Genomic DNA, 24,183 nt, shown 5'->3' on the forward strand with positions numbered 1-24,183 from the left:
CTTGCATTTTCCATTGGCTGGTGGAGGTCCTCCATCTGATGGTGGAGGTCCTCCTCCAAATCTTAGAGGTCCTGTCACTGTGGTGGTACTGGTGTGCACAATCTAGAGTGAGATCCACGTCTGGCACTGCAGTCTCAAGCCTCACGTATGTGGACTGGAGCAGTACCTAGCCCCTTAGAAACTGCCCTTGCAAGTGGATGATAGGAGCTGCTGGTCCTCTACTCTGGGTGTGATTTAAACCAAATCCCTGCGGTGAGCCGATGCTGATGTGCTTCTCAATGACTAGCTTTGTGGCAGCAACCAGGAGCACGGACATAGCTGGTCTTTCACCCATTTACACATGAGCTCTGAGACTACTGTAGCAGCCATTCTACATCCTTGCTGAGGCCTAACTCCGCAGAAAGGGAGACACCACTCCAAAGTCCTCCTCAATGGGATCTTCCTCGTGCATGCAACCTTGCAGAAGCCTCAGTGGGTGTTCCTGTCTGGCTCCTGTTGTTTAATTAACTTTTGAACATTAAGAGACAACAGTGATCAGAATCGAGACCTGTCCTGTAGTGATTTTGCTCAAGGATCTTATGATGTTTCACCACCTTCTGACCCACTTGCTTGCTGCAGGTGTGTGGGCAATGGCTGGGTTGTAGCCCTGGGCGGTGGGGAGTTCTTGTCTCACTGCAGCATCTCAACACTAAGTGCTGCAACAGGCCGTGGAAAATCCCTTGTGTAGGACTGGAGTGAGTTTGTAAATAAAGCACTGCGTGTGGAAAGTGGCCTCCTGACCACTCTGCTGCCACGTCTGATGTCCATTTCCAGCCAAGGTTTAATCTCTTCCGTAAACTCGAATGGATTGATTTAAAATGAAGAAAAAACTAAGATTTGAAATGGAAAAGATAAATATACATGGTTTTTAAGTTTAAAATAAATGATGGGGTTTTCACCGAATGATCTAGCCTCGTGTTGGTACCATGTAGTGTTCTGTCTTTTTTAACAGTGTGTTCCAATATGCAAAGTCCTTTCCTAAGCTGTGTGAATAAATTGGTGGCTGGTTTCTGCTCTGACTCACTTGTTGCTCATTGTCGTTATTGAGATGTAGCTTTGACCCTTCTTCTTCTTGCGTATGGCGTGCACAGCCTAAAGTTGTAGGACAACTTGTACTATTTGATCTTATTTGATTGTGCACGCCGGGTTGATTGCATTCGTCGAAACAGTGCAGACCACGTGAAGGTTGCAATCTCCCACCCCAACTTTGACCCTCAGACCCAATAATGGAGCTAATCATTCAGCTCTGCAGTGAGAATAAGGAATAATATTCTCAAGTCAAGTGTAATTAGTAGCAAAACAGGCTTGCACACGCAGTACACATACAGTGCCCTACATAATGTTTGGGACAAAGACCCATCATTTATTTATTTGACTCTGTACTCCACAATTTGAGATTTGAGAGGGTCCCTGGATGGTGAGAAGAGGTGAAAGGACATTAGTTGGATCTTTCTCGGTTGCAGGCAGAAGTGCCATAAAAGAGGATTGGTTGTCGAGGATGGGTCCAAATCTTGTTGGAACTGATGGAAATTGTGATGGGCGATCTGCTGAATACAAAGATTGGCGAGGCGAAAGGCAAGGACTAGGGGAGGGAGCTCTGCTCTTGTTTTGTCCAGGAGGAGAGGGCTTTTTTTAGCTTATTTAGTTTAGAGGTACAGCGCGGAAACAGGCCCATCGGCACACAGAGTCTGTGTCGCCCAGTGATCCCTGCACATTAACACAAGCCTACACTCATTAGGACAGTTTACACTTACACCAAGTATACAAACCCAAACCAATGAACCTACAAACCTGTACGTCTTTGGAGTGTGGGAGGAATCCGAAGATCTCAGAGAAAACCCACGCGGTCACAGGGAGAATGCACAAACTCCGTACAGACAGCACCCGTAGTCGGGATTGAACCCGGGTCTCCGGCACTGCATTCGATGTAAGGCAGCAGCTCTACCGCTGTGCCACCGAAAGTCTCATTGGAACAATTCAGATGGAATGGAGAATTACAGGAGATGGGGTTGGAGGAAGTAGTCAAACCAACTGGTGTTTATTATTGTTTAAGAGGGAACTGCAGATGCTGGAGAATCGAAGGTTACACAAAAAAGCTGGAGAAACTCAGTGGGTGCAGCAGCATCTATGGAGCGAAGGAAAAGTTAATTTCCATCAGTTCCAACAAGATTTGGACCCATCCTCGACAACCAATCCTCTTTTATGGCACTTCTGCCTGCAACCGAGAAAGATCCAACTAATGTCCTGGTGTTTATTATTCCTTTGGGAAACCATTGCTCCATCAGGATAGCTCGTTAATGCTATACAGTCCTACATTGCTATGCGTTATGAACCCTAATGCACGGTGTGAAGAAGGGTCGCGGCCCAAAACGTCACCTATTCCTTCACTTCAGAGATGCTGCTTGTCCTGCTGAGTTACTCCAGCTTTTTGTGTCTTATGACATTGCAATCCTGATAGCAAATGTACAGCCTTTTAGAAACAAGGAACTGCAGGTGCTGGTTTACAACACACAAAAAAAACGACAAAGTGCTGGAGTAACACAGCACCTAAGGCACATCATGCTGGAGAATATGGATGGGTGACAGCACTCATCTCTGGACTGATTATAGAGAGAAGAAAACTGCAAGGAATGGGCAGGACAGAGCCTGGCAAGTAGTAGGTTGATACAGTAGGTGAGAGGAGAAATGAAATGAAATGATTCAATTTATTGTCATTGTCAGTGTACAGGAGGGAGTTGGTAGGCAGATGGTTGGACAAAGGCCAGAGATGTAGAGGCAGAGGGTATGAGACAGACAACAGGATTGAAGAGTTGTGAATTGTGAAACTAGAGGAAGGAATGCAGGTGTACCGTGTCTCTGGGTGGCGCTGTTGGCAGGGGGTGGCCAGTGTCTCCCGGTGGGGGCGCTGTGGGCGGCGAGTGACCAGTGTGGGCGCTGTGGGCGGCGAGTGACCAGTGGGGGCGCTGTGGGCGGAGGGCGGCCAGTGGGGGCGCTGTGGGCGGGCGGCCAGTGGGGGCGCTGTGGGGTGTGGGCGGGGGGCTGTGGGGTGTGGGATGTGGGCGGGCGGCCAGTGGGGGCGTTGTGGGATGTGGGCGGGGCTGTGGGGTGTGGGCGGGGGCTGTGAGATGTGGGCGGGGCTGTGGGGGTGTGGGCGGGGCTGTGGGGTGTGGGCGGGGCTGTGGGGTGTGGGCGGGGCTGTGGGCGGGCGGGGCTGTGGGGTGTGGGCGGGGCTGTGGGATGTGGGGCGGGCGGCCAGTGGGGGGCGCTGTGGGGGCGGCGGGTGACCAGTGGGGGCGCTGTGTGGGCGGGGCGACCAGTGGGGGCGCTGTAGCTGGAGTGCTGGCGGTGTGGCCGGAGCTGTGGGATGTGGGCGGGCGGCCAGTGGGGGCGCTGTGTGGCATGTGGGCGGGGCTGTGAGATGTGGGCGGGCGGCCAGTGGGGGCGCTGTGGGGTGTGGGCGGGGCTGTAGGATGTGGGCGGGGCTGTGGGGTGTGGGCGGGGCTGTGGGGTGTGGGCGGGGCTGTGGGGTGTGGGCGGGGCTGTGGGCGGCCGGCCAGTGGGGGAGCTGCGGCCATTTTGCTGCGAGGCCTACACCTGAGGCCTGGGCCTGAGTTAGTGCCGGAGCGGAGCCGAGCGCTGCGGCCGGGCTCGGGAGGCCGGCTCGATGTGCTGCCGCGGCGGCGGCGAGCGGGACCTGCAGGGCTCGGCAAGGCGGATGGGCGCCTCGCTGCTGCAGCAACTGTCGGCCCACGAGCGGGAGCTCGACCTCGTCTTCCTCGACCACAGTTACGCCAAACCCTGGAGCGCGCACCCCGAGGCCGGCGGCTCCCGGCCCGCACGCAGGCTCTTCCTCACCCCGCGGCGGCACCCTGACAGCACCAGGTGAGGGGCCGAACGGCCGCGCCACCCCTTCCTCTCTCCCCACTCCCTTTCTCCTCTTCCCCCCTCCCTCTATCCCCTCCTCCCCTCATCTTTCCCCCATCCCTCCCTCCCTCTTCCTCCCCCCATCCCTCCCTCCATCCTCTTCCCCCCATCCCTCCCTCCATCCCTCCTCCCTCTCCTCCCCCTCCCTCCCCACCCCCTCTCAACCTCCCCCCCCCTCTCCACCTCCTCCCCACCTCCCCTCTCTCCAAACTCCCCCACTCCCTCCTCTTCCCCTCCCTCCTCTTCCCCTCCCCTCCTCCCCCCCCCTCCCTCCTCTTCCCCCTCCCTCCTCTTCGCCCTCCCCTCCTCCTCCTCCCCCCTCCCTCCTCTTCGCCCTCCCTCCTCCTCTTCCCCCTTCCCTCTCCTCCCCCTCTCCATCCCCCCCTCCACCTCCTTCCCTCCCCTTCCCTCCCCCCTCCGCTTCCCCTCCTCCCCCCCCCCTCCCTTCCTCCCCCCTCCACCTCCTCCCTTCCTCCCCCCTCCACCTCCTCCCCATCTCCCCTCCATGCTGCCTGTCCTGCTGAGTTACTCCAGCATTTTGTGTCTACCTCTGAGGATGATTTGCACTGGGGCATATAATGGATAGAAGGAATGGGTGACCTTTCGGGTCGAGACACTTCTTCAGTTTATTTCTAGCCGGTTCTGCTTTGTGTTGATACCTGAATACATCTGAGCAACCTTGCGTTTTACAGCGACTGTGAGGTGTCTGTGGATGTGGAGACGGTAGTTCCAACACCGACCCCTCTTTACGACAACCAGAAGGCATGGAGCGTGATGAATGAATGTGAGCGGCATGTCATCTTCGCCAGGTCAGACACGGACGCCCCGCTCCCACCTGACGACTGGGAGGAGCACATCAGCAGGTAAGAGCTCCCCGTCACCACGTGGTGATCTCCGCGCACCTCGCCGGTAGATCGGTTACTGCATCGCTGTGCCTAGACCCACTCACTCCCCATAGCCAACCAATCCCTGGTTCACAATCTCAAATCACGATCCAGGGGCCACAGTTCAAGAATAAGGAGTAAGCCATTTAGAACGGAGACGAGGAAACACTTTTTCTCATGGAGAGTTGTGAGTCTGTGGAATTCTTTGCCTCAGAGGGCTATGGAGGCAGGTTCTCTGGATGCTTTCAAGAGAGAGATAGATAGGGCTCTTAAAAATAGCGTAGTCAGGGGATATGGAGAGAAGTCAGGAACGGGGTACTGATTGTGCATGATCAGCCATGATCACATTGAATGGAGGTGCTGGCTCGAAGGGCCAAATGGCCTACACCTGCACCTCTTGTCTATTGTCAAAGTGCGCCACACTGTGGCGCAGCACCAGGGACCCAAGTTCCATCCTGACCTCGACCCCTGTCCGTGTGGAGTTTGTACATTTCTCCCTGTGACTGCGTGGGCTTCCTTCAGGTGCTCCAGTTTCCTCCCACATCCCAAAGACGTGCGGGTTTACAGGTTAATTGACCCTCTGTAACTTGCCGCCTAGTGTGCAGGGGAGTGGATGTGAAAGTGGAATAACATCGAATGAGTGTGAGCGGGTGACACACACGCGTAGCGCACTACTGGCCTTTCCCAGGGGGGGTCGGGCTGCTGCTCTGGAAACCTCACACTTGTTGAAGTAATCAAACAATAAAGACTTTGAAATCTAGAATTGTTGGGGATTCTGGGTTTGAGATGAGGCTGTGGATTCACCAAGATCTAAATGGCAACTCTTGTGTGGTCCAATGTCTCACACTCTGGTACTTGGTACGAGTCTGCTTCATGTATGCTAGGATAGACACTGAACCTTATGCAGAAAATAATGCCACTGTGCTAGGGTACACATGACTGTAACGTCTGAAGATAGGTCTCGACCTGAAACGTCACCCATTCCTTCTCTCCAGAAATGCTGCCTGTCCCGCTGAGTTACTCCAGCATTTTGTGTCTCTCTTGGGTTTAAACCAGCATCTGCAGTTCCTTCCTACACACTGACAGTGATGTACCGCTGACCCATTGAATGGTAGGTCAGGCGTGAAGACTGAATGGTCTCAGCTTGCTGTGCTGTGCCGCGTTACACTCAAATCGGTTGCTGGAGTCAGAAGCTGCCGCCTCGCTGTCTGCGGCCCACCGCTCCCGTCTTCCCCGCGACACCGGGTGCTCGATGGCTGATCGCTGCTCCTGTCTCCGGCTCCACCTGACACATGGTCTCCCTCTTTCCCCCCCCCTCCAGATCAGGGTGGAGTGTGGCGCAGAACAAGCTGTTCAACAAAATCGTGAAGGTGCTGTACTCGGACCGCTTGGCCAGGCTGGCCAACGAAGGGGTGAGTGTGCGTGGTCAGCTGCCCCGGTTAATGTCGGCTCTCACTAACTCATGGATGGGCGAGAAGGGGAGGGGAGGGAGGGAGGGGGACACACACGGTCGACCAGAGCTGGCTAGCTGGATGCCTGGCACTGAGCCAGAGGCTTGGGTGTCTGACTGGGAGCGCCACATATTCTCCATATTACCTGCAAGATGGCAAGCAATGAAGTCCCCCCGGTTTTGGGAGACTGGGGGGGAAGCAAAGCACTTGGTAACGGGAGACTGGGAACAATGATGTGCTCAGGTAGACAAAAGTGCTGGAGAAACTCAGCGAATGCAGCAGCATCTATGGAGCGAAGGAAATAGGCAACGTTTCGGGCCAAAACACTTCTTCAAACTGAAGGAAATAGGCAACGTTTCAGGCCGAAACCCGGAAGGGTTTCGGCCTGAAACGGTGCCTATTTCCTTCGCTCCACATAGATGCTGCTGCACCCGCTGAGTTTCTCCAGCACTTTTGTCTACCTTCGATTTTCCAGCATCTGCAGTTCCTTCTTAAACACAATGATGTGCCCAGTTTGCTGGTGAGGAGCAGGCCCTGCCTTGCACCCCCTGCACTGCCGTGGATAGTTACTGCTCCCCTGATATCGGTGGTCACTGTGAGACCGGAAACTGTTTGCAGGCCAGCAACGAGCCGGTGCTACGGAGAATCGCAGTGGACAAGTGCGCTCGCCGCATCCGCCAGGCCCTGGCCAGCCTGAACTGGGACACCAAGCTGACGCAGTGGCTGCACACCACCCTGGTGGATACGCTCAGCCTCTCCATGCTGGCCGCGTACCTCGATGTCCTCCAGACCCTCAAGTGCAAGGTATGGATGGATGCTCCTGCTCCTCGCGCGCTGGCCCCACTGGGCTCCTCGCCCCTCTAGGACAGAGCACACAGTAATGTAAAAGGACACAGAGTGTTGGAGCAAGGGTGCCGACTCGAAACGTCACCTATCCAGAGTTCTCCAGAAATGCTGCCTGAGCCACTGAGTAACTCCAGTACTTTGTGTTCTGTTCCGAATGCTCTCTCTGAATGAGAGGTTTGCTCTGCTCCTACCTCCTTATCTTACTGGAATACACAGTTGGCGACTGCATGCAGACCCTGTTGCTGCCCTCTCGCTGTTAATCTCTCTGCCGTTTCCCGTAATGCCCAGTTTATTTAGGTGTCTAATGCCCAGAGGCTCTCTGTTCACCAAAGATCCTGTTCTGTTCCCTACACGCCCCACGTGCCGTCGGAACCGTGGTTTACTTGAGTTGACGGTGCCACCACGTGTTACCCTCATCCTCTGCTCCCTCTCTGGATGTTTTACTACAGCTGCCAACGCTGATCGATAAAATGATCATCTCGTCCACGGCCAAGTCTGGGGCAGCCGGTGCCGAGGCCCTGCCCTTGTTGCTGAAGCGACCGTGGGATCCTGCTGTCGGAGTCTTGTCCCACAACAAGCCCGTGAGTTACCCCGAGTCTGGTCCCACAACAAGCCTGTGAGTTACCCCGAGTCTGGTCCCACAACAAGCCCGTGAGTTACCGCCGAGTCTTGTCCCACAACATTCCCATGAGTTACACACAGGTCAGGGTGGCATCTAGGGGGATAAACACCTCTTGGAAATTTTGTGCGTCTGAGAAAAGGAATAGGGTCGAGACTCTTTTTCCGACCCGAAACATACACCATTCCTTCTCTCCAGAGATACTGCCTGTCCCGCTGAGTTTCACCAGCATTTTGTGTCTACGTTCGATTCATATTTGCAGGTCTTTCCCACACATTTTGACCACTACTTGAGGTTCAGTTTAGTTTAAAGATACAGCATGGCAATGGGCTCTGCCCCACCGAGTCCACATCGACCATCGATCACCATGTTATCCCACTTTCTCACCCACTCCCTACACACCATTGACCTGCAAATACACACGCCTTTCGAATGTGGAGGGAAACCGGAGCACCCGGAGGAAACCCACGCGGTCACAGTGAGACGGTGCACACAGATAAGACCCTGTCGGGTTTTAATGCTTGTTCTCTCCCCGGCAGACTAAGGTCCCAGGTGCCCCATTGCTTCTCATCGCTCCTGGCGGCCCCACGAATAACATGGCCTCTGCCTCACGCAGGACCCGATTCTGGTTGTCCCAGCTGTCCTGTTTGGGAAAGGTCAGTGGTGTGTGTGTGTGGTGTGTCTGTTTGTGCTGTGTGTGTGTGCATGCGTGTGTGTGTGTGCGCACGCGTGTTTGTGCTGCGTGTGTGTGCGCGCGCATCTCTGTCGGATGGGGAGAGGTGATTGATCACCTTTAGTGTGTCGGCTTGGCTGGGCTGGGCTGGGCAGTAACAACGCCTTCATTCAGGGTGGGGAGGAGGGGTTGGGGTGATGAGGGATTGAGAGGGGGCAGATGTTGGGAATAGGGAACATAGGGTGCGTGGAGGAGGGGGCTGCTGGCAGGGTTGGGGCAGAGTGTGGAGGGGGGGGGGGTGCAATTTGTTTACATGGGGCAGTAGGGACCCCGTGTGGGTGGGGGCAGCCCCAGGAGTTGCCTGCGGTGCTGTGAGTGTGTGTGTGTGTGTCTGGGGGGGATGGGGAGGGGACGGTCAGGCTGGCCGCGGGCTAAGGTGTGAGTGCTGCGTGTCAGGTTCGGGTGTGAGTGGTGAGGGTCAGGGTAGAGTCGGTGTCGAGGGTGGGGCTGGCCGTGGGCGCGAGTGTGACCACTGTTCCTTGTCCTACAGGTAATCCCGGTCACCATGCACATTGTCAACGGCGGCTCTGGAGTGAGCGTGTCCCAGTGCCTGGAGCACATGATTGGGGCCGTCCGCACAAAGGTCCTGGAGGTTGGTGCTGCGATCGATGCTCCACTTAGTGACCACAGGGGCCCCATGGAGCCTGAACCCACACAGTCCGATAATCCCACTGTCTGTCTGCTCATGGTCATTCTAAGAACATAGATCAAGTCAAGTCACTTTTATTTACGTAGCACATTTAAAAAACAACTCTCGTTGGCCAAAGTGCTTTACATTGGTAGTACATACATAAATACATACATATAGCCCTCACTCAGAGGACATCTGAGATCATAAAATAGGTGCAGAATTAGACCATTCGGCCCATCGAGTGGGCACGCCATTTGATCATGGCTGATTTATTTTACCCTCCCATCCCAATTCTCCTGCCTTAACGCCATAACCTTAGATACCTTTACTAATCAAGAACCTGTCAATCTCCATTTTAGAAATATCCATTGACTTGGCCTCCACTGCCGTATGTTGCAATGGATTCCGCAGATTCACCACCTTTTGGATTAAGACATTTCTCCTTATCTCATTTTATTCTGAAGCTGTTCCCATCTGGTCCTAGACTCTCCCGTTACCGGAAAGGCAGCTAATGGGAGCTCTAGATGTTTACCAGGGCAGGCAAATGTGTGTTGGTCGCGATGCACCCAGTCAGTACTCTACCATACATCTGTAGAGGACGGCATCTGGATTTGCAGCGTTTGGATGTAGGGCATTTTAGTTAGCTCCCACCCAGCTCGAGGTGCCCAGTACACATTCTAATCGGTCGGTATATCTCTCTCTTGCAGCTGCAGACTCACTTTCCGAGCCGACCGATTGTACTGATGGGGTGGAACGTGGCTGCTCTCGTGGCTTGTCATGTAAGTAGCTAGGACTGTGCGGTCTGGGTTCACACTTAGTAAGCTGTCTCCTTCTGATGAATTGCTCATCTCTGGTATCCTCCGTCTGGGATGAAACCATGTCCTTGTGTTAGTTTACACGGCAGCTTTGTACACACCTTACATGCTGCTTACTGAGTTCCTCCAGCGCTTTTATTTTTGTAAACCAGCATCAGCAGTTCCTTGTGTGTCCATGTGTTCGGCTAATATTACTGCAAACTGCCGGTGCCTAAAAAACATGGGTGAAAAGCAAGCTGCTAACCGCTCAGTGAATTACAGAGATTTATTTTGCATCCCTTTCCAACTTAGGGATCTTTCGAGGTGTTTCCCAGACAATGTGAAGTAGATGCTGGTGTGTAGTCACTAGACCAGCAAGCCCCACCCCCACAACATGCAAAACCACAGTTGAGATGTGGAATAAAATTTGCTCTCCTGTGACTTGAATGGAAAGAAAAAAAGTGAATTGATCAAAACCGATTTATTATTTTCAACTTGCATTATCTGTGCATGCGTCGTGAAACGTGGCTTTGCGTTACGGGAAATTGTCCTACACGCGTTTTCACGGAGTGAACACCCCACCGAATCCGTAACGGGAGGGCTGTCCGTGCCGACACTGACTCTGCCTGATGCTGCCTTCCGCTTGTTTCTCTGCAGGTCTCGGTGATGGAGTTTGTGTCTGCCGTAGTTTGCCTCGGATTCCCTCTTCTCACGGTAGAAGGACCAAGAGGAGTGAGTGGCCACTTGTTTAATTTCTTTTGGGGTAAAAGTATATTTGGAGGAAGCAGTGGTGCTTAAAAATGGCATGTTACTTTACACTTTGAGACATGGCTGGTAACGTGGGCCTTGGCATCATGCTTGGCACAGACATTGTGGACTGATAGGCCTGTTCCTGTGCAGTACAGTTTTATCTTCTATTTTATGAGTGATGTTCTCGAGGATAGAACAGGGTGAGTACAAAGTAACGCTCTCCCTGCACTCTGCTGTCACATACTCTCAGGGCAGGGACAGTCTGAATTGGATTTGAAATAAAACAAATTAGTAATGACTCTCGTCACGTGGAAGGTATCATGCAGAGATGGGCAGGTTGGGCCGAAGAGCCAGTTTCCAAGCTGGTAGGTTAGTGCGTTGGACTCGAGCAGGTACGGCGTGTTTGAGACTGGGTGGCCACAGCGGGTAGCAGAAACCCTGTGTGTGAGTATTTGCTGAGGGACTGGATCGGGTTACTAGCACTGTGCCCCAGCTCTCACCTCCCACCCTCCCCACATCTCACCCTCCCCACATCTCACCCTCCCCACATCTCACCCTCCCCACATCTCACCCTCCCCACATCTCCCCCTCCGCACCTCCCACCCTCCCCACATCTCACCCTCCCCTCATCTCACCCTCCGCACCTCCCACCCTCCCCACATTCACCGGTGCATAGAGAGGTAAACGCATCAAGCTTGTCACATTGCCACAACTGAGGGCAGTGCTGTGCTGTGCTGCTGACGGACACTGGCTGGTGGGAGGAAGCTGTTCCTGAACTAGACTTGCCCTGTGTGTCTGGGATTCCTGAGCCCAGTCTGCCGTCTGTCACTGGGAAGGGGCAGTTCCTGAGCCAGGCTGCTGTGTGCCCCCGTGCTATCTAATACTCTGGACGTCTCTGTTCAGGATGTAGATGACCCTCTGCTGGACATGAAGACGCCCGTGCTGTTTGTGATTGGCCAGAACTCTGTGCAGTGCAATGCCGACTCCATTGAGGATTTCCGGGAGAAGCTGCGGGCTGAAAACAGCCTGGTGATAGTTGGTGGTGCTGACGATAATCTCAGGTAACCGCGCCACTGCCATGCTGTTCCAAGCTTGGGGCCGAGGGTTCAATCCTCACACCGGGACTGTTGATGCTCCAGTCTCTGTGGTGCCAACCCCAGTGAGATTTGGCCCCTGCTTGCTCTTGGAGGTCAACTTCAAAGATCACTAAGGGCCTGTCCCACTGACGCGACCTTTCAGCGACTGTCTTCGACCTTCACGCTCCTGCACCAACTCCTGCACCTATTGTCCATGTTTCTGGCCCTGCCTTCCTTAACCCCACGGTGACGAGCTGTCTTGATGGGTCTGGGGACCAATAGACAATAGGTGCAGGAGTAGGCCATTCGGCCCTTCGAGCCAGCACCGCCATTCAATGTGATCATGGCTGATCATCCCCAATCAGTACCCCGTTCCTGCCTTCTCCCCATATCCCCTGACTCCGCTATTTTTAAGAGCCCTATCTAGCTCTCTCATGAAAGCATCCAGAGAACAGGCCTCCACCGCCCTCTGAGGCAGACCAAGGGGAGAGGGTTTAGCTGCTTGGGGGTCTCACCTCACGCTGACTTTCTCCACCGCAGGATCAGCAAAGCAAAGAAGAAGATGGAGGGTCTAACGCAGAGCATGGTGGACAGGTGCATCCAGGTGAGTCTGTCCCCTGACACACCTGTGCTGTGAGGTTGCCGTTCAGCTGGAAAGGGTGCAGAGCGGATTTACCGCATATACCAGAACTCATGGGTCTGAGCTGTAGGGACGGGCTGTGTCGGCTGGGACTTTATTCCTTGGAGCACAGGAGGATGAGGGGTGTTTGTATAGAGATGTATGTGATCTTTAGAGAATAGATTGGGTAAATGCACAATCTTGTGCACAGAGTAGGGGAATCAAGAACCAGAGTTAAGGTGAGAGGGGAAAGATTTTAGGGGCAACCTTCTCTCTGCACACTGTGTAGTTTACTTTAGTTAATTGTCAAGATTCAAGAGAGTTTATTGTCATGTGTCCCTGATAGGACAATGAAATTCTTGCTTTGCTTCAGCACAACAGAACATAGTAGGCATTGACTTCAAAACAGATCAGTGTGTCCATATACCATTATATAAATATATACACACATGAATAAATAAACTGATAAATAACAGATAATGGGTTATTAATGTTCAGAGTTTTGTCCGAGCCAGGTTTAATAGCCTGATGGCTGTGGGGAAGCAGCTATTCCTGAACCTGGTCGTTGCAGTCTTCAGGCTCCTGTATCTTCTACCTGAAGGTAGCAGGGAGATGAGTGTGGCCAGGATGATGTGGGTCCTTGATGATACTGCCAGCCTTTTTGAGGCAGCGACTGCGATAGATCCCCTCGATGAAAGGGAGGTCAGAGCCGATGATGGACTGGGCAGTGTTTACCACTTTTTGTCGTCTTTTCAGTGTTCCAAGTGTACGTCATGAAGAAACGCCACCCATTCCTTCTCTCCAGAGATGCTGATTGTCCCATTGAGTTTCTCCAGCATTTTGTGTCATATAGTTGGGAGGTCATGTTACAATTGTTTAAGACATTGCTGTGGCTACGTTTAGGGTATTGTGTTCAGTTTTGGTCACCATGTTATAGGAAAAGTGTTTTAAAGCTGGAAAAGGAGCAGAGAAGCACTTCTGCATCTGCAGTTGCTGCCTCCGTATCTTGGGAGGAGTTGTTGATAGCCCCGCGTTCATTGTCCATCTCTTCACCTCAGGATGAAATAGGCGACTTCCTGACCGGTGTGCTGACCAAGAGCGAGTCGCAGGCGGGTTTTGAGGCCAAGGAGGTTGACCTGGACAAGAAGAGGAGATGTCGGGACACGCGGCGGGACTTGGCCTTCGAGCTGTCGGAGAGGAACAGCCGGCCCGCGTCCCCGTTCAGCCGCGTCCCGGTCTCTCCCTCTGGCTCAGAGGTGAGTCGCGTGACATTCACCCCCCCCCCCCCACCCCATCCCCGAGCTCACTGACCTGCTCCCAGTCGCCCATCGCACTCCTCTCCTCCGGCTCTGTGATCAGTAGCGAAGGCCGTGGGTTCAAACTGTGCCGTCTCTGCACACCCCCCCTCCACTGCAGAAGTAGAGTTGCTGCCTCACAGCGCCGGAGACTCGTACTCCATCCTGGCCACGGGTGCTGTCTGTAAGGACTTTGCACGTTCTCCCCGTGAACTGTGTGGGTTTTCTCCGGGTGCTCCGGTTTCCTCCCACATTCCAAAGACGGCAGGTTCGCCAGTTAATTGGCTTCTGCAAAGCGCAAATTGACCCTAGTGTGTGTCGGACAGTGCTAGTGTACATGGTGATCGCTGGTCAGCAGGGCTTGGTGGGCCGAAGGGCCTGTGTCCACGCTGTATCTCTAAAGTGTAAAAATCCCCCAAAACTAACCAGCTGAGTTTTCCTAGGTAGACAAAAATGCTGGAGAAACTCAGCTGGTGAGGCAGCATCTATGGAGCGAAGGAATAGGTGACGTTTCGGGTCGAGACCCGAAACGTCACCTATTCCTTTGCTCCATAGATGCTGCCTCACCCGCTGAGTTTCTCCAGCATTTTTGTCGATCTTCAATTTTTCCAGCATCTGCAGTTCGTTCATAAACAGCTGAGATTTCCTCGTGGACTTTTGCCAATATTCATGCATCAGCCAACAGCCTGACAAGATGATTACCCTGCCATGATTACATTGCGTTTTCTGTAAATTCACACAGTACATACAGTTATCCTTGGCACATCCAGCATTTAGTGCCGGCCTCAAACTGCCCAGGAGACGACACAAGACGTCTAAAGGCTTCAAATCACTTCATCCAATGGGCACAATGACGACTTCAAAACACATTTGGGCAGATATGTGGATAATTTAGTTTAGAGATACAGCGTGGAAACAGGCCCTTCGTCCCGCCAGGTTCGTGCCGACCAGCGATCCCCTCACATTAACACTACCCTACGCACATTAGGGACAATGTTGGATTTATACCAAGCCAATTAGCCTACAAACCTGCACGTCTTTGAGATGTGGGAGGAAAGTGGAGCACCGGAGCAAACCCACGCACGTCACATGCAAACTGGTCACGTGGAGCTCGGATTCAGCCGCGGGCGGGACTTACTTACCATCACCCGCCGGGGTCCCAACATCGGAAGCCTGGATCGCCTCAGCGCAGAGGGAGAATAAGGAGGGAAGAGACAAGGACTTTCAGACTTTTGCCTTCCATCACAGTGAGGAGGTGCCTGGTGAACTCACTGTGGTGGATGTTAAACCTGTGTTTATTGTGTGTTTTGTTATCTTATTCTATGTTATGACTGCAAGGCAAAATGAAATTTCGTTCAGACTGAAAAGTCTGAATGACAATAAAGGAACACAATACAGCTCAGTACAGGCAACACCAGTGGTCAGGATCCAACCCGGGTCTCTGCCGCTGTGAGGCAGCAACTCTACCGCTGCTCCACCATGCCAGCAATTGAGCGGTAAAGGCCAAAATGCAGGCAAATGGATCTCGGCCAGTTTGCCGCCATTGTTGGTCAGCATGGAGGTGGTGGGCCGAAGGGCCTGTTTCTGTGCTGCACAGCTCCTTTAATGTCTAACGTTGTTGAACCCTGTGCAGGGAACGTCGAGCGTGTCGAGCAGCCCCACCTCCAGCCCGAAGACAAAGAGCGCGTCCCTGTCCCTGTCCCCGGCCCAGAAGGCCAGCCTGATCACTGCCACGGCCACCGCTGCCAGCCAGTCGCCCAGCCTCTCCGCCCAGTTCTCACACATCCTCAAACAGCACATGCAGAAGACCGGCACTGTCCTCACCCAGAAACAAGCTCAAGGTAATCACTGCTTCTCTCCCCATGTTGGTGGAGTCTAGAACCAGGGGATACTATTTAAGAATAAGGGGTAAGCCATTTAGAACGGAGACAAGGAAACACTTTTTCACACAGAGAGTTGTCTGTGGAATTCTCTGCCTCCGAGGGCGGCTCTCTGGATACTTTCAAGAAAGAGCTAGATAGGGCTCTTAAAGATAGCGGAGTCAGGGGATATGGGGAGAAGGCAGGAACGGGGTACTGATTGTGGATGATCAGCCATGATCACATTGAATGGCGGCCCTATCTAGCTCTCTCTGGAAAGTATCTAGAGAACCGGCCTCCATTCTGAGGCAGAGAATTCCACCGACTCACAACTCTCTGAACTGAAATGTGACAATAATGCACTAAGATACATGCGGCTCTGTCCTCTGTGGTTTACTGATGTCTGTGTCCTTGGTTTCAGCTCAGTTTGCTGCATTCCTGAAGCAGAACGTGCTGGTGAAGAAGAATTCCAGTCCGGCCAACTCATCCTGCGTCTTCGGTGAGTATGTGTGTGTGTTTGTTTCTGAGTGTGTGTGTGTGTATGTGTTTATTTTTGTGTGTGCGTGTGTGTCCTCTCCCCTGACCCTCAGTCTCCGTATCTGCAGTTCCTTCCCACACAGTGTTGCTGACAGTGCAGCCCACCCCCCCTCCCCAGTGCCGCAGCCCACCTGTGCTGCAGGTGACCCCTGACCTGCTGGCGAGCGCAGTCTTTCCCTGAGCCGCAAGCCCATGGCGCAGTCCGCCGTGCTAGAGGTAGAAGCAGGAACAGGCCATTCGACCCCTCATGTCCGCTGCCTCATTTTATGATGTAATTGCTGATCTCATACCCAGTCACCCCATTACTGGAGGCTCAGGAGAGGGTGCAGGGGAGGTTTACCACGATGTTGCCTGGATTAGAGGGCATTAGTTACAGGGAGAGGTTGGACAAACTTGGATTGTTTTCTCTGGAGCACTGGAGGTTGCAGGGAGACCTGATGGAAGTGTATAGAATTATGAGAGGCATAGTCAGAATTTTTTACCCAGGATGGAACAAATCAAATACTAGAGGGCTTAACTTTAAGGGGAGAGGGGCAATGTTGAATGGAGATGTGTGGGGCAAGATGGTGGTGGGGGCAGATACGATCGTGGTGTTTGACAGGTTTTTTGAAAGGCACATGGACATGCAGGGAATAGAGGGCTATGGATCACATGCGGAGAGACGAGAGATGATTTTGGCATTGTGTTTAGCACAGATATTGTGGGCCGAAGGGCCTGTTCCTGTGCGATACTGTTGTACGTGCGATGTTCCCCAACGTCAGCCTCGTGCCTGGTGCCGCAACTCCCGGTGCTGTTCCGGCTGTAAGTGTTATGTTCCTGGTGCGGCAAATGCCCGGTAGTGATGTACCGTGCGCCAGTCCCCGCCGGTGCCGCTAACGCCCAGCGCTGTGTTGCCCCCTACAGTACCTGTGACATCGGAGCCGCAGGATGTCGGGGACAAGGACGACGCTAAGGCGCAGCTGAAGCGACGGCAGGCCACGAGCCCCACGCCCCTCGTCTCCAAACCCGCCAAGAAGGCCAAGATCAAGGTGACCATCCTGTCCCACGGAGACGTGCCGGCCTCCACCGCCCTGCCCTATGCTGGAGCCAAGGACGGTGAGCTCTGCCGCTGCTGGGCACCGCTCTCCCGACCCCACGGTCCCTGTGGTGCAGGGGCCCAACAAGAGGGCTGTAGTTTGGGGGAAGGGTTGGGGATGATGAGACACTGGAGAATAGACCAGGTGGAGGTGCCTGGAGTGTAAGTGCAGTGATAGAACACAGAACAGGCCCTTCGGCCCACAATATCCGTGCTGAAAGTCAAACTCCCTGCACGTGACATATGATCATGGCTGATCATCCAACTCAGTATCCCGTACCTGCCTTCTCTCCATACCCTCTGATCCCCTTGGCCACAAGGGCCACATCTAACTCCCTCTTAAATATAGCCAATGAACTGGCCTCAACTACCCTCTGTGGCAGAGAGTTCCAGATATTCACCACTCAGGGAATGGAGTGACCAATATCTCTCCATTCCCTGCCTATCTTACAAAAAAAGACACAGCATGCTGGAGTAACTCAGCGGGTCTGACAGCGTCTCTGGAGGACTGAGTAGGTGAAGTTTCGTGTTGAGACCCTACGTTAGACTGGAGCTTCTCGACATGAAACAACACCTATCCATGTTCCCCACAGATGCTGCCTGACCCACTGAGTTACTCCAGCGCTTTGTGTGTTTTTTTTTAATAAACCAGCTCTTGCATTACATTGTGCCCGTCTATCTAAAGCGGTGTGGAACAATGTTCTCTCTGGTCTGGAGAACTCAGAACATTCTTGGTGTGCTCCCCTCCCCCCCCCAGGCGTGCGGTGTGTGGGGCAGTGGGTGACGGGGGTGTGGGCTGGGGAGTTTGGGCCCGGTGTTTGTGAGGGTTGGTGATGGTGCCGCGGGGAAGTTGGGCAAACCCACGGCAGTGCTGACCTCGCGTGTGTGTCCCTCCCTCCTGACAGGCGGTGCCCCAAAGCCCTTGACCCTCTCCGTCAGCCAGCCAGCCTCCGTCACCAAGGAGTTGCTCGCCAGTCAGAGGTAAGTGGACGGGGCCCGTGTAACTGGTGTATGTGGAGGGTGGCACAGTGGGTAGAACAGCGCCAGAGACATAGAAAATAGGTGCAGGAGGAGGCCATTCGGCTCTTCCAGCCAGCACCGCCATTCATTGTGATCATGGCTGATCGTCCCCAATCAATAACCCATGCCTGCCTTCTCCCCATATCCCTTGACTCCACTAGCCCCTAGAGCTCCATCTAACTCTCTTAACTCCATCCAGTGACTTGGCCTCCACTGCCCTCTGTGGCACGGAATTCCACAAATTCACAACTCTCTGGCTGAAAAGTTTATTCTCACCTCAGTCTTAAATGACCTCCCCTTTATTCTATGACTGTGGACTGTGGACTGTGTGGGGGCAACTAATGTGGCCATACCACGCTGGCCACCTTCTCATTGCAACCCTGCCACAGGGGGGGAAGGTATAGGAGCCTGGGAACTGTAACGCCCAGGTTCAAGAGCAGCTTCTTCCCAACAACCTCCAAATAAGCTCGCAACCACATAGACTTGGGGGCAAAGGTTTTGTCTTTTTGTGCTATTGTTGTTGGTGTGTGTGTGTGTATGTATGTCTGGTGTCTATGTGTACGGTGTGTGTGTCTGTGTGTGTAGGGGGGACATGCGATCGGTGATGTGTGTGTGTGGGAGGATTAGTGATGCATGTGTGTGTATATACACCCCCCACCATGGTACGTTATATCGTGGGATTACTCTGGGGTCCATCTTGACCAAAATGGCGGCGGCGCGGGCACACCGCGACGCCCTGTGTCTCCCTAGAATGGGAAAAATAGCAACTACCCTCCTACCATCCGGGAGGCGCTACAGGTCTCTCCGTTGCCGAACCAGCAGGTCAAGGAACAGCTTCTTTCCGGCGGCTGTCACTCTACTAAACAACGTACCTCGGTGACTGCCAATCACCCCCCCCCGGACACTTATTATTTATTTTTTATTCAAATCGTTTGCTATGTCGCTCTTCAAGGGAGATGCTAAATGCATTTCGTTGTCTCTGTACTGTACACTGACAATGACAATTAAATTAAAAAATTGAATCGGAATGCAGGCCAAGGGGACCAGCCCAGTCGGCCCCGGTGGTGTGGGTGGTGGGTGTGTCCCCGTGCCGTACAGCCCACTGACTCCTTGTTCTCTCCCTGTGGCCGCGGTGACTCGTTCAGCAGCTGCCCCGGTGCCACGGTGACCACTGCCGCCCTGCCCACCAACACCAGCGCCTTCCACACCATCCAGGCCAGAGTGACCGCTGCCCCCGGCTCCACACAGCCAGCCCAGGCTCACCTGGGCCCCGCCACGCCAGGTAGGTGGCTCTGACCCACCCCTCCCCTCCCATCCCCTGCTGTCTGTGTGGAGTTTGCACGTTCTTCCTGTGACCGTGTGGGTTTCCTCCCACATCCCAAAGACGTGCAGGTTTATAGGCCGACACCAAGTACTGGAGTAACTCAGTGGGACAGGCAGCATCTCCGGATAGAAGGAATGGGTGAGGTTTCGGGTCGAGACCCTTCCTCAGACCAGGTGACGATACGATAGAACTTTATTTATCCCAGGAAGGGAAATTAATAAAAACACAAAGTACATGAAACATGAAATTAAAATGATGAGTGGAAAGGCTTTGGGGATGTGCAGAGATTGGGGGGGGGGGGGGGGGGGTCAGTCTCAGTCTACCCCACAACAGAAGGGGAGCAGTTGTAAAGTTTGATAGCCAATGTTTAATTGTCCCTGATGTGTGTAGGATTGAGCTCGTGTACGGGTGGTTGTGGGCGGCTGCGAAGGCCCTGTCTCCGAGCTGTGTCTCTAAACTAAACTGTGGGCTTTGTATGCAGGGGCTCCGTCTGCCAGCAGCCTGCTCCAGGGCCTGAGCTTCAGTCTGCAGGACATGGGAACCAAGGCCAGCACCACCGGCCAGGTACAGCACGGCTCACGTCTCAGGCCCAGCCCGGCCTCCCCACTGTCACTGTCACAGCCTGGGGTGGAAGGGTTTGAATGAGGGGGAGTGGGGTGGTGTCAGAGTGGGGGGGGGGGTGAGAGTGTGAAGGGGGGGGGGGGGTGAGAGTGAGGGGTGGAGGGGGAGTGAGGGGGTGAGGATATGGGGGAAGGTGTGAGTGGGGGGGGAGGAGGAGTGACGGGGGGAAGGGTAGTGAGGGGGAGTGAGGAATGAGGGGGGGGTGGGTGTGAGGATATGGGGGAAGGTGTGAGTGGGGGGGGGAGGAGGAGTGACGGGGGGAAGGGTAGTGAGGGGGAGTGAGGAATGAGGGGGGTGGGTGTGAGGATATGGGGCAGTCGGGCAGGTGTGGGTTAACGGGCTGTGTTGTTGCTGCAGGCGGGCAATGTGAAGGGTGCGGGTCTTGTCCCGGTCACTTCCACTCCCATCGTGAGGACCATCGCCTCCCCTGCTGCGGCGATGCCGGTCGCCAAACCCAGCGCCATCCAGCAGCTGATCAGCAACGGGGGCCTGGCTAAGCTCACCGGCACCGCCGGCACCAGCACCACAACAGGTAGAGCAGCACGGCCCACACCACAGACACACACACGCACGCACACGCCCTGCACACGCACGCACGCACACGCCCTGCACACGCACGCACACGCCCTGCACACGCACACCCCCCACACCACAGACACACACGCACGCACGCACACGCCCTGCACACGCACGCACACGCCCTGCACACGCCCTGCACATGCACACGCACGCACACGCCCTGCACATGCACACACACACACACATGCCCTGCACACGCACACACGCACGCGCGCACACACACACACACGGCACACGCACACGCCCTGCACAACCCGAGCAACTATACGACCACCCACCCCTCATGCGCAACCACACCTCTCTCTCACACCCCCACAGACCCCCCCCCCCCCCCCCCCTCCACCAACTGGGCAGCGCTCCCCCAGCTCCACCCCTGACGGGGATGTGGGATTGGCTCGGTAATGCACAATTGCCTGGCTTTGACCTTGCATTGACCCCGTGTGTTGTCCTCCCTCATGCCAGGCGTCAAGCCTCCCACCACTATCACGGTGACGCTGAGGGCCCAGGCTGTCCGCGGACCCACCCTGAACCAGCCCGGCACTGCCGCCGGCACCCTGGTGCTGGAGGGGACGGAGACGGAGGTGAGAGGGCCCCAGCCCCAGCAGGTGAGTGGCCGCTCCTCCTGGTGTTACTGGGTTTAAAAAGAACAGCTTGCAACCGCGGGAGTTAGTGGCACGAGGTGTTCACTCGAGCTGTGTGGAGTTTGCACGTTCCCCCTGTGACAGCGTGAGATTCCAGCGGGTGCTTCAGTTTCCTCCCACACTCCAAAGACGTGCGGGCTTGTAGGTAGACACAGAATGCTGAGGAAACTCAGCGGGACAGGCAGCATCTCCGGATAGAGGGAAGGGGTGATGTTTCGGATCAAGGCCCTTCTCCAGACTTCAGGTTAATTATCTTGTGTAAATTGTCCCTAGTGTGTGTGTGGGATAGAACTGGTGTAGGGGTGACCGTGGGTCGCTGTGGACTCGGTGACCCCCACAAGCAAACACACAATTCAATAGAAGACACAGAGTGCTGGAGTAACTCAGCGGGTCAGGCAGCTTCGCTGAAGAACATGGATAGGTGAAGTTTCAGGTTGAGACCCGTTTCAGGTCTGAAGAAGGGCCCCGACCCAAACCGTCACTTATCCATGTTCTCCAGAGATGCTACTCCAGCACTCGGTGTCTTTTTTTTGTTGTAAACCAGCATCTGCAGTTCATTGTATCTATAGAACGGACGCATTTACTGACTGGTAGCGTTTTCACTGACGTGGGAGGTTCTGGAGCAGGGAGGCCTGTTGTTCAGTGGAGTAAGAAAGCTCCCTCACGCCGAGTTCCCCCTCCACACAAAACCTTGCATCAGTAGATCATGTTCTGGCCAAGTTTGATGAATAGCTGTTAGGACGGGTATTGAACTGCTGGATTGGAGATACAGTGAGGATGGTCTGATGGTCTGCTCCGGGTCACCCTCAACCTCGCAATGGCAACTTCTCCCATCCGAGTTGCCTTAACGGACGCGGGACTTGCCATCGTCCGCTGGGGGCTTTAACATTGGGAGAAGAATGGAACACAGGGGAGAGCCAAGACTTTGCCTTCCATCACAGTGAGGAGGAGATTCACTGTGATGGTTGTTTGTGTGTCTTGGTTCTTTTCTTGTTGTATGACTGCAGAAACCAAATTTCGTTTGAACTTCTCTTGAGGTTCAAATGACAATAAATTTGTATTGTATGTTGGTGGTGAGACAGTGCTGGAGGCTGAACAGCTACCTCCGGTTGCCATTAACCAGGTCCCCCAGTCGACCAAACTCAGAGACATGGGTCGTTCTTACTGTGTTATTCTCACTTGGAGGACGATTGGAATCTCTGGCGTATGGGGTTGGAAGTTCACTGCAGGGTAACGGTGCAGAGGTTATGACAATAGACAATAGGTGCAGAAGTAAGCCGTTCGGCCCTTCGAGCCAGCACTGCCATTCAATGTGATGATGGCTGATCATGCCCAATCAGTACCCTGTTCCTGCCTTCTCCCCATATCCCCTGACTCAGCTATCTTTAAGAGCCCTCTTTCTTGAAAGTAGCCAGAGAACCGGCCTCTGAGGCAGAGAATTCCACAGACTCACAACCTGTGAGTTGGGTGACTGATTTTTAATTGGTTTCTGTAAATTGCCCCTGGTGTGTATCAAAGTGGGATAGCATAGAACTAGTGTGACTGGGTGGGCCAAAGGGCATGTTTCCGCGCTGCATCTCTAAACTAAACTCACCCTGATGCTGTTTCCTCTCTGCAGTGCTCGGACCCTCTGCTCCAAATCCCAAGAGGCCAAGGTGTCGGCGCCATTGACCAGACCAAAGTGATCGCGGCACGGGACGCAATCAAAGCTCAGCCCCCCCTGGAGACGAACCCCAACCCCCAGAGTCTCTCCTCAACTGTCGGTGAGTCTGCACCCAATTTAATGGGTGTTTTCAAGAGAGAGTTAGATTTAGCTTAGAGCTAAAGGAATCAATGGATATGGGGGAAAAAGCTAGAACGGGATAGTGATTTTAAATGATCATCCATTATCATATTGAATGGCGGTACTGGCTCGAATGGCATACTCCTGCACCTATTTTTTTTAATATTCTATGTTTCTATGTCTGCAGTCAATGTGGGCACACCCTGTGTTTGATATAGAATCAAGCAACTACGAATGTTGGAGTAACTTAATGTCAGTCAATTTAAAGAAGGATCCCAACCTGAAATGTCACCCATCCATTTTCTCTAGAGATTGCTGCCTGGCCTGCTGAGTTGCTCCAGCATTAAGTTTTTATCCATACACCCCCTGCATGCTGTAACCTGGGGCAGGCGTGTTTGGGGAACATTGTCTAGTATCGAGGACCTGCATGCTTGAATGTTAAGTACACTGCTCAATGTTTGCTTATTTATTTTCCAGTTACAACAAGTCCAACCAAGACTCTCTATGTGATGTCTGATGCCAAGATGTCTGCCCTCACCAAATCGATTATCAGTCCTCTCGAAGTGTCCTCTCCGCGCACTCTGGGGACTCCCACTTTGAGCACAGTGGGTGCAGTGATGAGTCCTTCCACCGTCAGCATGCTGTCCAAGGTCGGTCCTGTCCTCAGGAGCTCCTCCGGCCCCACCAACCTCGTCACGGCCGCTACAGGAGGGGAGAGGTTCAGCCTGGCCACTGGGGCTGCAAGTACAGAGACACTGGGCAAAGTGCCCTCAGTAATGGACCAAGGGAGCACCATCATCCACACTACTGCAACACCCTGCCTGGTGGGATCCTTGGCAACCAGCGGGCAGCAGTGACTATCACCACCTCCCCCACACTGTCTGTAGGACAGGGACAAGTGTCGTTGCTTACTGCTTATTTTTGTAATATTTTACTGGCTGTGTATAATTGCCGGATTTGTTGACTGCAGCACTCACTTCATCTTCCCCAGTGGTGGTACTAAAGCTGACCCCCAGTGTGGTACAAGGCTCCATCCACTACTGTCTCTGAGGGTAACAAGAAATAAAGAGCTGTGGAAACAAG

The 24,183-nt window shown here is 53.9% G+C and overlaps 3 protein-coding genes across 24 annotated transcripts in view; 2 read left to right on the forward strand and 1 right to left on the reverse strand.

Moving 5' to 3' along the window:
- LOC129713392 (ubiquitin-conjugating enzyme E2 D4-like) overlaps positions 1 to 1,059 on the forward strand; it is a 29,599-nt gene extending 28,540 nt beyond the window's left edge. For 11 of the 20 annotated variants that reach the window (XR_008726216.1, XR_008726217.1, XR_008726214.1 and 8 more), the window contains one exon: positions 27 to 1,059. The gene's annotated coding sequence lies outside the window, so the exon portion shown is untranslated. The remainder of the gene's footprint in view (positions 1 to 26) is intronic. The other 9 variants (XR_008726215.1, XR_008726220.1, XR_008726228.1 and 6 more) reach the window with 1 other exon arrangement.
- Positions 1,060 to 2,864: 1,805 nt separating this feature from the next.
- LOC129713292 (uncharacterized) lies at positions 2,865 to 3,614 on the reverse strand. The gene has a single exon (XM_055662243.1). The coding sequence runs from the start codon at positions 3,612 to 3,614 to the stop codon at positions 2,865 to 2,867; it is 750 nt and encodes a 249-aa protein (XP_055518218.1).
- Positions 3,583 to 24,182, forward strand: kansl3 (KAT8 regulatory NSL complex subunit 3). 3 transcript variants are annotated; one of them, XM_055662366.1, is made up of 22 exons: positions 3,585 to 3,921; positions 4,656 to 4,826; positions 6,169 to 6,259; positions 6,917 to 7,102; positions 7,594 to 7,725; positions 8,303 to 8,419; positions 8,987 to 9,088; positions 9,835 to 9,906; positions 10,579 to 10,653; positions 11,575 to 11,732; positions 12,288 to 12,351; positions 13,425 to 13,622; positions 15,295 to 15,502; positions 15,942 to 16,019; positions 16,961 to 17,152; positions 18,038 to 18,113; positions 19,298 to 19,434; positions 19,958 to 20,040; positions 20,455 to 20,629; positions 21,139 to 21,281; positions 22,936 to 23,080; positions 23,578 to 24,182. In XM_055662366.1, the coding sequence occupies exons 1-22, from the start codon at positions 3,704 to 3,706 to the stop codon at positions 23,955 to 23,957; spliced, it is 3,201 nt and encodes a 1,066-aa protein (XP_055518341.1). In that variant the 5' UTR covers positions 3,585 to 3,703; the 3' UTR covers positions 23,958 to 24,182. The 3 variants fall into 3 exon arrangements, with proteins under 3 accessions (XP_055518344.1, XP_055518341.1, XP_055518343.1); XM_055662368.1 differs by having other exon boundaries at positions 19,301 to 19,434; XM_055662369.1 differs by lacking the exon at positions 22,936 to 23,080 and having other exon boundaries at positions 3,583 to 3,921; positions 23,578 to 23,632.
- The last annotated feature ends 1 nt before the right edge of the window (position 24,183 follows it).

The sequence above is a fragment of the Leucoraja erinacea genome, chromosome 35 (assembly GCF_028641065.1).
Source record: "Leucoraja erinacea ecotype New England chromosome 35, Leri_hhj_1, whole genome shotgun sequence".
NCBI classification, from domain to species: Eukaryota; Metazoa; Chordata; class Chondrichthyes; order Rajiformes; family Rajidae; genus Leucoraja; species Leucoraja erinaceus.